The following is a 14014-nucleotide window of genomic DNA, read 5'->3' on the forward strand; positions in this document are numbered from 1 at the left end:
CATACAACTCTTTTTCTATGAACTGCTGTTTCCACTGAAACTTTAGGTTATACTGTTTTTACCATATACACCCAGCCACAGTTTCTTTCTCTAATCGTCTTGCTCATCTTGGGATAAGGTTTTGGTAAATACAACCACAAAATTTTCCTTTTCACATACTGAAACTTTGGAAATATTATATATCTATATATATGGATTTATTACATTAACTTACAGGATAGAGTCTGAGTAGTTCAACAATGGCTGTGTCAAATTGGAAAGGCTGAGAGTCCAGTAGTTGCTCAGTCCGGGAGACTGGATAGCTCAGCAGTCTCAATCTGGCACTGAAGACTGAATCATAAAAAAATTTAGACCATATCAACCATTCACATTTTATCATTAAATAATTTTATGACCTTTTATGTGAGAGATCTTTTTTCCTTCCTTAAGAAAACAGAAATGTTTGTTCTGGTAGAAATGTTTTTTAATTTTTCCATTATTTTTATAATGTACTTTGAATTCATTTTGTGAGTAACAGCAATTTGAAATCTACTTTGTTTTAAGAGTGTATTTTTTTAATTAGGACAAAAATTCACACATCTGGTCAGGCATAGAGAACATACACCTGGGAGATGCCCTGTACTAGGTGACACATCTGCAATGGAATCTCTACAACCAAGGCTCATGGAACATAGCGGAATAAGAGGTAAAGAGGGGGCTAGTGCACCCCTCAACTCTCACCAGTGAGGCTTCCATGCACATCAGAGTGAAATATACACAGAAGGCCTCAACTGGCTAAGTTTTGAAGAATAATAGACTATAGAGTGTAGGATGGGACACCTATATGGAATCTCACCCACCCACAGCTGAGGAATCACTGCAGAAGAGGAGGTGGAAAGATTGTAAAAGCCAGGGCTGGTTCATGAATATAAGGAGGTGGAGGCTTCCAGGCCACTGGAGGCTTGCTCATGTGAGCCTGCAGCATCAGTGGCATCCAATGCAGGACCCATGTCAGCTCAATTAAACAAAGGCCCACATGGGAGGTGAGAAATAGGAGGTGGGCCAGCACTAGATTGAAAGCTATTTCAGACTGATTGCTGCTGATTGATGGAGAGTATGACTTACATATGAGCTGACTTCCACATTAGTGAACAAGACTGCACCCAGAGACATGGATTATTAAATTAACAATCTCAGTGCCGGTAATGGGCTAGCTCCTTAGGAATTATTGGTTGGTGACACATTAGGGACAGCCAAAACTGAATAGGCAATTTCCATTGCTCTTGGTTGCCCACCATAACTAGATGGCACAACCCTATTTCTGAAGACCCCTCATGCTTTGGTTGCAGGGTATGAAGAAATCAGACTTGAACTGACTCTGCTGGCTAGCTTTCATAGTGCTAGAATGTGCGGTGCAGGCTGCTGACAGAGAAAGGTTATCAGTGGTCTTACCCAGCACTGGACCCTGCATGCTACAATGCTGACCTGCCAAGCAAGATGTGCCCACTGATGGAAAATTGTCAAGGCTGTCTATGGGGCTAACCAGTTGCTCCCTTTGTTGGACTTAAACCCTGCTCCATGGGAAAGAATTCATATCTGACACTGTAATTATGATTAAAACCCATGGCTAGGGAAGTCATAGTCCCCAGGGGCGAACCTGTTAAATTTTTTGAACTGGGCCTGTTGTCAAACTCCCTTCTAAATAAATAAGTTTATATCCATAGATTTGTGCTGTTTCCAATCTAAGTTGGAGAAGCTCCTATTACAGAGGGCACTGGTTAATGCAAAGATTCATAACTGTTTACAGTTCTAAGAATATGTGAGTACAAATGCTCAGTTGTAGATGGAATATTCATTTCAATCCCCTGACCAAGGTTCAGGAGATATTGAGAAAGAAGGAGGCAGAGAGACTATAAGATCCAGAAGATGGGGGTGGAATCATATAAAATGCTGGCCTCTGGACATGATGTGGCTGTTGCACACATAAACTAACACAGCTTTGGTTGTCTGGATAAGATCAGTAAATGATCCCATGATTACACATATGTAGCAGCATAACTGGATTCAGAGTTTAATATAAATCTAAAAATTACTCCGGGAGGACATGAATTTGGGAGGGAGATGTGATGGGGATACTGAAGGGAGCTGGAGAAGGGAGTGAGGGGTGGATATGATAAAGTTACATTGTATAAATGTGCAGAGTTTTCAAAGAATAAATAAAACATAAAAAATCGTAATGAAAAAAGTAACACGTATTTTCAAGATATCATGCTATATCTTCAACCATGTGTATATTCAGTGATATTAAAGTGAAGATAATCATAAATATTTCCTCCAATACTCACCATTCTTTGTAGTGGAAACATTAACAATATGATTTTTGCATCTTTGAAATAGGGAATATATAATTATTATCTATAGTCCATTTGCTGTCTAATAAACTTACAGCTGGAGAAAGCTGTCTTCAATTCTCTCAGATTTTTGACATTTCTTAGTGTACATTTTTTAGTTGTTTATAATTTTTTAATATTTTTTTAAATTTTAGACTATTTTTATTATTCTAAAGAGAAGCAATTTTTAACACATATTTCCAAAAATAACTTGAAGCAAGTTACCTTAAAATATATAGAAAATGACCCACAGTTTCCTGGAGCCAGCAGCTTGCCTGGGTAAGTTTGACTGCTGTGCCCACTGCGCCTGGACTCCCCCGGCCTCATTAACCCGAACATCTCCCCCTCCCCATCTCTCCTCCTAGCAGGCAGACTGGCACATTTCCTGTCTTGGCATCCCAGACCTCTGGATTGACCTCTTGACCCAAACTCTCCACTGTTTCCTGATCCTTTGCCTCCAGACCAACACAATTCCTCTCTAGTCCCCACCTCCCTTTGCACCTCTGGCGGCTCAGACCCACAGCTTCCTGGAGATAGCAGGTTTGCCTGGGTAAGTTTGGCTGCTGTGCCCACTGTGCCTTGACTCCCCCAGCCTCATTCACCCCCACAGCTTCCCCACCTCATATATTCTTCTAGCAGGGGTACTGGCCCATCTCTGGTTGTGCAACCCCAGAAATGTGGACTGACATCGTAGGCCACAATCGCCAGTGCTTCCTGATCCTTTGCATCCAGACGAACCCAATTCCACCCTGTAGTCCCCAGGAGCCCTCTGGCCTCTTCTTGCCACAACCTCCCTTTGCATCCCTGGGGGCAGCATCTTTCCTGGGCCCTGCTCCCAGGCCAGCCCAGCCCTCAAATTCCTGAGGCCACTATCTTTCCTGGAGGGATCAGGACCTTAGGAGAAAGCCTGAGAGCATCTGATCCTCATCCGATTTGCGCTTCTGTGGGAACTCCTGAGCAGCAAGACAAATGCAATTTGGCCACTCCAATATAATTTGAAAATTGCCCTATTCTGACTTTTTTCTAGTTCCCTGTCTAGACTTGTAATGCTAATTATTCTTGCCTTTACTTCTCCTTCACATCCCCTATTCATGATTCAAGGGCTTTCTTTTCCCCTTAGAGACAAGAGTAATGCAATTTGGGAGTCTTTTAGGTAGACTCACTGAAGGGGTACTCCAATTGTGTCACCCTAGGTCCCTCCCTGTTCAGCATGGAAGAAGCCAGAACAGTCTGGATTCCCTATTGGCAATTTGGGTAACTCTTTCAGAGGATGGTGTGATAAGATTAAGAGGTAGGAATTGGCTAGGCAGTTAGAGTAAAAAGACCCCAAAGAAATGTAGCCAGTGTCTTGGCTAAAAGTCAAAATGTCCTTGGGCTTGCTAACAACATACTCTGTTCCAAAGGCCTAGAATGTCAAAAGTATTTGGGAGCTTGTATCTAATCCTTAAAAGATTTTAGGGTTACCTCTTCAGAGGGGAGAAAGTTGGAGGGGAGGGAGTGGGTATGGATTTGATCAAAACATCTTATATGCATGTATGAACTTTTCAATAAAGCTTTTGTAAAAGTTAAAAAAAATCAAAAAAGAGAACATGAAGCCTAGACCAACCAGCTTTTCACGACCAACAAGTAAACCACAAAGGCACATAAAGTTTACAAAAAGAAGCAGATCTAAACTCAACAAAGGAAGGTTTGAGTCTCACATAAGAACCAGAATCTACAAAAGAAATCCACATGTCAAAGTCACAGAGAAAAAATAACAACATGAAAAACCAAGATAATATATCCCCATCAAGTACCAATAGTTCTCTAGAGGACTACAATGAGAACATCCTAGAGATAACATGGGACTTGGTACTCAACAGAACAATTATAAACATGATAAAAGAATTCAGTGAATTTAAAGAACACACAACACAAAGAAATCAAAGAACTGAAAGAAGATAGGGATAAACTTCTGAATGAATTCAGAAAAAGAGTTAGAAATATTGAAGAATGCTCAGGCTTAATTGCAGAACAAAGTAAAACACTCAGTAGGCCAATTAGAAACAACAGGAGAAAGCCTCATCAATAGGATGAATGAAATGGAAAATAGAATATCAAGACTAGAAGATAAAGTGGACTAATTAAACCACTCAAGCAAAGATTATGAGAAATTTAAGAAAACAAAAGAATGGAATATGCAGGAAATGCGTGACACCATAAAAAGACCAATCATATGAATAATAAGCATATAGGAAGGAGAAGAATCTCAGGATAATGACATGTACCAGATCTTCAACAGGATTTTAGAAGTAAATTTCCCAAAATTAAAGAAAGACATGCTCATACAAATTCAAGAAGCTTATAAGATACAAAATAGACAAGACCAGAAAAGAAACTCTCCACAGCACATCACAGTAAGAACACTAAATGTACAGAGCAAAGAGACAATACTGAAAGCTGTAAAAGAGAAACAACAGGTCACATATAAAGGAAAGCGCACCAGAATTACAGCTGACTTTTCAGCACAAACTATGAAAGCCAGAGAGCCTGGACCAAAGTATTCCCGGTTCTAAATGACCACAGATGCCAACCCAGATTACTTTACCCAGCTAAAATGTCTATTATAGTCGAAGAGGAAAGAAAAATCTTCCATGACATAAATAGGCTCAAGGAATTCATGTCCATAAAACCAGCCACTCAGAGAGTTCTTGAAGCAATACAAAGAGCTGAAGAAAGGAATGAAACAGTAATACAATATCCAGGGGGTTACAGAAAGAAACTTAATGAAGGTATAACTATGGAAATGCACAGCTACACCAAGAATGTGAACAGAAATAAAAACGATGGAAATCAATACACATCTTTCATTAATAACTTTAAATATCAATGGACTAAACCCCCCAGTCAAAAGACACAGATTAGTTGAATGAATTAAGAAACAAAAATCCATCTTTATGTTGTCTGCAAGAAACTCATCTCACTTTCAAGGACAGGCACTACCTTAAGGTGAAAGAATGGAAAAAAATATACCACGTGAATGGTACTAAGAAAAAAGCAGGTGTTGCAATTCTAATATCTGACAAAATAGACTTTAAACTAAAACTAATCAGAAGAGATAAAGAGGGCCACTCCATTCTGATAAAAGGAAAAATTGACCAAGAAGATATTACAATCGTGAACACATATTCACCAAACTCTGATCACCCAACTTCATAAAATCAGTATTACAGGACTTTAACTCCCAATTTCCTTATATGTTATGAGTCTGTTTAAACTGTTGAGCTATTCTTGATTCACCTTTGGTGGTTCCCATGATTTTAGATACCCATCCATTTCATTTGAAACTGGCACCAGAGAAAATTTTTACACAGCAGATGGTGATTAACCCAGAAAACCACAACTGGCCAACGTGTAGAGAACCAAGAGCCACAGAGTGGTTATCACTGATTAGAACACCTATTTCTGCCCCTTCTTTAATGATGTTCCTTGAGCCTTAGCTGTATGGATTGTATTGTAGATATATCAATTGGGTTGGCCTTCCCATAATCATTTACTTTCTGCATTGTGACCAGTTGTTGTTCTCTGTAGTAGCCTCCCTCTGCTGCAAAAAAAAAGATTCTTTGGTGAGTGGTGAGAGCTATATTAACCTATGGTTATAAAGATAAGCATTTAGAATAGAATTAGAAATTATATTGATTTAGGAAAACAACAGTAGTAGATTCTCTTCTAGGGTCTCTGACATCTCCAGCCATGGGTATTTGACTAGGTTTATAGTATCAGGCATGAATTATGACCCATTAACTGGACCTTAAGTCCAAACAAACAGATACAAATGCCATTTTTAAGTTTCTTGTATAACCTAAGGATCAGAAACAAGAAAATTTAGTTATCACACTCAAACTTCTGCTTGATTCATTACAGACTATGAATCACATTTTCCCCCATATCAGGAAAAAAATCTTCATGAGCCTCCAAGTTTCTAATACTCATCTTGTTTTTAATAGTATTTTTGCAAGGGTGAATTCTCCAATGTCTGCTTCAAAACAAAGTCCTATCACCCAGGCACCAAAGGGAATTTAGTAATTATATTGCTTTCTCTAATTTGAGGTGGTGTATTGATGTATTGTCCCCCTGGGTCCTCTCACAGTTTTGAAACCTTAGAACTAACACGAATTTTTCAGGAGTTGCTCCCCAAAGTATATTGATATATTGATCTATGTTTCTTGTTTGTGAGCTTATAACTCAATGCATCTGTTTTACTTATTCCATGCATCCTAGAGTGAAATTGAGGAATTCTCCTATGGCTTATTGCTGAATATAACTGTGTTCATCATCTAAGGAGCCATGTAAAAGCAAGTCTAAAACATATTCAGTGGTATATTTATATGTGTTTGTGTGTCTATATTTGTATCACCATATTACTTGTCTTTAGCTTCTCTCCTTCCTAAATATGCCAATATCCATGTAGATTAATTTATCTGTAACTGAACACCTGTACAAATTTTGAGATGAAAGGGTAAAACCAAAATCTCCATGTATAATAATTTTTTCTTAAAGTCTATACTTTCTATCTAAAAAACAATGGAAAATACTTATCATTTTGCTCATATTTGACCTCTACTAGGCTTTGTGGGGGATTTCTTCCAAGTTCAACCTAAATACTTGAAATTTAATTCATTTCTGCTTCCATAGTCTGGGTAAAAGCAAGTGTTTTGTATCTAAATCACTGAAGCAAACACAGGTCCCTGCTTACACCATTCCTTGATTCAAACTGATTCTAGTATCAGTAGACAGCAGTATGTTAAAAGTGTTATTCATATTCTTTAAAGAATCTTTTCTTTTTCTTTGAGAAAAAGTTCAAAATTTTCTATAATAGCAGGAAGGACTTATGTATGACAGCTCCTCAATAATTCTCCAACTGGATATTTTTTTCCAGGCTGATCAAAGTCTCAGTATTTCTCTGTTCTTCAAATACCTAATCCAAAATCTCATTCCAGAAACTTAGGTGGAATGCCCATCCACATATTTTTCTACTTACGGGTTTGTATATCCAGGACTCTTTTTTTAAGAACATGTATGGTTAGGTTTCTTCTTAACTTAGCCTCTGAAATTTGATCATCTGTCAAAATCATCAATATTCATCCTTCCAATTCTATCTCTAGGAATTCATATAATAGATATAGGCTAATGTACATAACTTGAATGAAATAATTGATTATATTACTCAAAATAGCAAGGCATTAGTAACAATGTAAGTGTCTAAAAGAGAGCCAGATAGCATTATCATTATGGAGAACTATCATTAATGTGGTAATGAGTATCATGACTGGGTCGTCCATCTCAGGAAATATTATCACATGAAAAGAATGTTTAGCGTGTGTGTAACGTAGACTGAAGACTGGAAAGCTTTAAAGATGATTTCCTTCAAGGTGGAAAAATTGGTACAATTATATAAGGATTAATTAACTCTCAAAATGAGTGGTGAGCAAAACTTCAGGCATCTGTTCAGCTCTGACATGTGAAACATGCAGATTAGTGAGTCTTTATATAAAACACGGAGTCTGTTTTTAAGAAGACAGATCATAGAGTTCTTTTTCTCTGTTATATTGGAGTTGTTCAGCTGGACAGGGCTGGAATCAAATGACCAATATAAAAAGAAAGTACTGACAAATATCAAAAATATTAAAACATGGTAATAAGTTATCTTGAAGAATCACTAGTATAATATCCAGAGTAGTAATAATAATAAAGGAGAAGATATTATTGTTGGACATAAGCAAAAAGTACAATTTTGGAAGATCCAAGATTTGGTTTGGAAACCCAAGTATTTCTTGTTGTTCTAAGAAATTTAAAAAGGATTGTATGACTGCATATAGGGAATATACCAGAAATGAATTTAAAAGAGAAACAGATTTTTCTTCCACATTTCATGAAAATATCCGTAGGAAAGATGAAGGAATGAATGCTGAAAATGTTGAGTGTCAAGAAATATTCTATTTAAAAACAGTCTACATAGTGAGTTCCAGGACAGCTGGGGCTACAGGGAAACCTGCTTCAAAAAGACAAAAATAAACAGTATTTTTGTTGATTCTTTGAAATTTTTGTATGATGTGTTTCAAGCCCCCATCTCCTCTCAGAACCCCCCCCCGCCTACTTTGCCCACACTTCATGTTCATTTTCTATTTATATTTTCCTCAATGTGCATTTTATTTTTGCATTTCATACAATACATCTTAATCATATTTAGACACCCTCTCCCATCAATACCCCACCATAGTCCCCACAATGGGTTTCAGAACATCTGGGTACACAATCTTGAGTCACTATTTTTTAAGGCCTATTGAGTCAAATTTGTGTTCTCCAAGTATCTTGAGTAGAGGCACATCCCCTGGAGTATGATCAACCTACCCAGGCTACACCCTTAAAGAAAATTGACTCTCCCTCTTCCTGCAGCTATCAACTTGTAATAGCTCCTCAGCTAGGCCTGGGGCTTCTTGTCCAATTCTTCCCTTCAGACGGTGTTTTTTACTGGTTTGAGTTTGTACAGGTTTTGAGCATGCTATCACAATTACTGTGGGCTGTGTCTTCCTGAGTTTGGGTCTCTGAACACAAGTATAAAGTATATGCATAAAAGTTGCATGTGGTATGATGTTTCTACGATACTGGAGCTCCTGCAGTTAGACTGAGAACCCCCAGAAGCACACAGACCAGATAGCCTGGTGTAAGAGAAGGTGGACAAGGGAGTCTGTCTAAAACAAGATAGAGGGTAAAGACCAATATGTGAAGATGTCCTCTGACATACACATACATACTGATATACATGACTATCCGCACATATCACACACACACAAACACACACACATCTACACATGTACACATGCACACACACATGCACGCATGCACATTCACATGCAAAAAAAAGGGTTAAAGAGATGGAAACATAATTACAGATCATCTATATTTTGATAGCTGGTTTCTCAGCTGACTTTGTACTCTAATTTCATAATCTAATTCCATCATCAGTTTATTCAGGTCAAGCCTGGTCTGAATTGATGATTGCTCTGTTGCTTCAGGATTCTCTAGAAGATCTTGAGTTGGTTTATAAGTCCCTTGTTCATAACATCATTGCCCTGCTACTTTGGCAAAAATCTGTGATTTGGGGTAAAATGAACCTACTAATCTAAAATGATATTTCTATTATGCAGTACTTACAATGACCCTTTCCATTTCTTTTTTTGTCAGCAACAGAAAAAAGAAGAGCATGAAGAAGGATAATCAGAGCAGTGTGTCTGAGTTCATTCTCCTGGGGCTCCCCATCCAACCAGAGAAGCAAGGCATGTACTATGCCCTGTTCCTGGCCATATACCTGACCACAGTACTGGGGAACCTGCTCATCATCCTGCTCATCAGGCTGAACTCTCGCCTCCACACCCCCATGTACTTCTTCCTCAGCCACTTGGCCTTCACAGACATCTCTTTCTCCTCTGTCACAGCTCCAAAGATGCTCATGAATATGCTGACACAGAGAAAATCAATCTCATATACTGGGTGTGTTTCGCAGGTGTATTTTTTCTTATTGTTTGGGGGTATTGACAGCTTCCTTCTAACTGCAATGGCCTATGACAGGTATGTGGCCATCTGCCATCCTCTGCACTACACCACCATCATGAGTCAGAGCCTCTGTTTCCTATTGTTAATTGTGTCCTGGGCCTTGTCCTGTGTCAGTGCCCTTGTGCACACCCTTCTCCTAGCTCGTTTGTCCTTCTGTGAGGATAATGTTCTGCCCCATTTTTTCTGTGACCTCTCTGCCTTACTTAAGCTGTCTAACTCAGACACCACCATCAATGAGCTGGTTATCCTCACTGTAGGGGTGGTGGTCATTACTGTGCCATTCATGTGTATTCTGGTCTCCTATGGCCACATTGCAGCCACTGTACTGCGAACTCCCTCAATGAAGGGAATCTGCAAAGCCTTGTCCACATGTGGCTCTCACCTCTCTGTAGTTTCTCTGTACTATGGAGCCATTATTGGGCTGTACTTTTTCCCTTCATCCAATAACACTAATGACAAGGATGTCATTGTAGCTGTGTTGTACACTGTGGTCATACCCATGCTGAATCCCTTTATCTACAGTCTGAGGAATCGGGATATGAAAAGAGCTCTGAGAAATATCCTCAAGAGGAGAGTGTCTTCACAATGATAGGCACTGTCTTCTCTATTAATATGGGGCCATTTCAAATCCATCTTAATATATCATTCTGTTTGATTTGCCATGGTTAGTGCCACTTCATGGGTCTTTTTTGCAGCCATTTTTTCTTTTTCAACTTTGGTGTGGTCTTGTCTTCTTTCTATTTAATTGTTGAGATTCTTAAAAGTCTTGCCACAGATTTTCTATATAAATTTACGTATTTTATTTTCCCATAGTTTTCATTTTAAATTTTCGCATGATCCCAGGTTTTACTTTTTATTGGATAGTTTGTACCCTCCTGAAATAAAGATATTTTTCCTTTATCAAGATAAAGTTTCCTCCAATGGGTACATAATTTTATTTTATATTTGATTTTATAATGTATTTGCAATTAGAAATAGTTCCACCTTTATTTGTAATTCCTTTGTTATTCATCAAATGTTATTTTTCATTTAGGAGATATATGAAATTGTGACTATTTATTTACAAAGTTCCCTGAGGTGTTTCATACTGTTTGTAATGAATGATGAAATCAGAGGAAATGCAGTCCCTCAAATATTTATCATTTCTTCATAGCGTAAACACTCAACATCTTTCTCCTATTCTTTTTTTAAGACTTTTTAAATGCAGATTTTTATTGAGTTTTTGTGCATTTCATACAGTAAGTCTTAATCATTTTAGAACCCCCTCTCCCATCTGTACCTGCTCCACCAGATTTCACACATTCTGTCATACTTAGGGCTGGGTATCTCTCGGGAACATATTCTCTGTGTGTGGCCAGTTGTGCAACTCTGCATTATTCTCCATCTGTTGCAAAAATGAGTTTCTTTGATGAGCGGTGAATGGTATACTTGTCTGTAAATATAAGCATCCATATTTAGCATACAGTAAGAAATTTCATTTGTCTAGGGACATGACAGAGATAGGGTTTTCTCTAGCATCTATGACCTCTCCAGCCATGTGTATTTGTCTATCTTTACAGTGTCACCCATGAGTTCTCACCCTTTGAGAGTGTTTTAAGTCTAATTAGATAGCTGTTGCTTACCCTCGAGATAAAAGTGTCACTATTGCACTACTATAGCTTGGTATGCCAGTTATTTTCATAGCTATTAGTCTTTAGGGTTGGGTTGGACCATTGATTGATTTTCTCCATTACAAGCTTACATAGTGTCCTCTAGAACCATGAGAACTAGTCTTCAGGGAGAAGCTTCCATGTCATTTCCAGCTCCATTGTTGCAAGTCCTGTGTCCTGTCTTCAGAAATAGGGTACAAAAGCTTAACTCAATAGGTCTTAACATATATGACAAAATGCATGAAATCTGGTTGGGGATATGGGGGTGCAGATGGGGAAACATCTAAACATTATTAAGATTTATTGTATGAAATACATAAAAATTTTAATAAAAGTGTACCTTAAAAAAGAGGGAAAGAGCCTGGCATGGTGGCTCATGCCTTTAATCCCAACACTTGGGAGGCAGAGGCAGGTGGATCTCTGTGAGTTCAAGGCCAGCCTGGTCTACATAGTGAGTTCCAGGACAGCTAGGGCCATAGTGAGACCCTGTCTCAAAAAGACCAAAAAAACAGAGGGAAAGAAAAAAAAATCTTTGCTGTTCACACATTGTAATCATAGCACTTGAGAAACTAGGACAAAGATAGCTCAATGAATTTGGGCCAGCCTGGGATATTTAGTAATTTTCAGTCCAACTTACCCTGCAGAGTATATTGCTGACCCTCCTTTCCCGCCCCAAAAGGGAAAAATGTGATGGTTGAAATCATCTGAAATATGAGTAAAGATGGCAACATGTAGTACAAGAAGTTGTACCTCTCTTTTAAAAAATATTTTATTTATTATTTTTATTTTATGTGTATGCATGTATTGCCTGCATGTAGGTAAGTGCACCCGTGTTGTGCAAGGCTGTGGAAAACAGAAGAGACTGTCAGAGCCCCTGGAACTGGAGTTACAGACAGTTGTTAGCTGCAATGTGGGTACTGGGATTTGAATTCGGGTTTTCTGCAAGAACAGTCACTGTTCTTAATCACCAAGCCATCTCCCCAGCTGCAAGAAATTGTACTTCTCTTAATTCACTTGAAGAGGAGCTCACTATGACATGTAATGATCAAACTATACAAACTGAAATAGCTGAACATAGATATAAAAAATTCTTAAAATGCTAGCACTCTCTATCCATTAGTAAATTCAAAGGATTGATTACCAACGTTAAATGGGATTGATCTCAGGGATGGTTTGCCACATGCAAGAGTCATGGTTCAGTCATGGTTTTGACAACTTAACTGAACAGCCATTGAATGTTTGTTGCCTGTTTCTGCAAAGAAACTTTGTAAAGCAAAGTTAAAACCAGGGGGACGCTACCCAGGAGAGTGGGGAAAGGAAGACAAGAAGGAAGATAATCTGAGTAAAGTGCATTCCCAAATTCTGTTCTTGGAAAATCTAATTGTAACCCAGGTAAAGTTATAGGCCCTGGTAGAGTCTTTATAGTTTGGTATTAACCACTAATTTTCTGATATGATGAAACAGGAATGGCAAAAGCGCTTGGGAAAATCTTTCAGAAATCTTTCTCTCCTCAAATTTTGCTAAGGACTTGGAGATAATGAGGTGAACTGTGAGTATAAGAGACACTTGGAGGTAAAAAATGAATTTTTAAAAAATATTTATAAAATTTTGAATACATAAAAGTATTTACCTGATCTACCTAATCCAGTCATTTATTTTCACTTTCGGAGTCTGCTGACTAGTTTTTTGACGACTTCACATGAACTGGCGTTACCTGGGGAGAGAAACCTCAGATGAAGTATTTCCCAGATCAGAATGGTCTGTGGGCATGTCTATGAGGCATTTTGTTAATTCACATTTGAAGTAAGAGAGCCTCGCCCACTGTGAGTGGTACCATCTCTGGGCAGGTGTGCCTGGGCTGTATAGGAATAGTAGCTGAGTAAGTTAGGGGAAGTAAGTTAGTAAACAACATTCTTCTGTGGTCTCAACTTCAGTTCCTGACTCCAGATTCTTGCCTTGAGTTCATGCCTTGCCCTCCCCCAATGACATACTGTAAAGTGTAAGATGAAATAAACCTTTTCCTTCTCAAATTGCTTTTGGTCAATGCTTTTTTTAAAAAAAATTCTTTTACGTGTATGAGTGTTTTGCCTGAACATGTGTAAGTGTACCTATGTCACGCAAAGCCTGCAGAGGCCAGAAGAGGGTGCTGGATCCCCTGAAACTGGAGTTACAGATGATTATTAACCACCATATGAGTACGGAGATTTGAACCTAGGTCCTGAGGAAGAGCAGCCAGTGCTATGACCCCTAGCCAGTGCTTTTGTCACAGCAAGAGACAGCAAATTAGAACAGGGGGAAATCAATATATCACTCATAAGATTCAACTTCTTTTCTACATCACTTCTATCAAGGGCTCAGAAAAGATCTCACATATTAGCATGTGCCCTTAATATACACACTCAC

At 38.4% G+C, this 14014-nt stretch overlaps 1 protein-coding gene across 1 annotated transcript in view; it reads left to right on the forward strand.

Annotated features, from left to right (window-relative positions):
• The first annotated feature begins 9612 nt into the window (after window positions 1–9612).
• LOC108490277 (olfactory receptor 1J2-like) overlaps window positions 9613–14014 on the forward strand; it is a 30564-nt gene continuing 26162 nt past the window's right edge. The window contains exon 1 of the mRNA XM_017796040.2: window positions 9613–10101. Coding sequence (XP_017651529.2) covers window positions 9613–10101 — 489 coding nt within the window. The remainder of the gene's footprint in view (window positions 10102–14014) is intronic.

This window comes from Nannospalax galili, unplaced genomic scaffold (genome assembly GCF_000622305.1).
Source record: "Nannospalax galili isolate Female #2095 unplaced genomic scaffold, S.galili_v1.0 scaffold290, whole genome shotgun sequence".
In the NCBI taxonomy this organism is placed as follows: Eukaryota; Metazoa; Chordata; class Mammalia; order Rodentia; family Spalacidae; genus Nannospalax; species Nannospalax galili.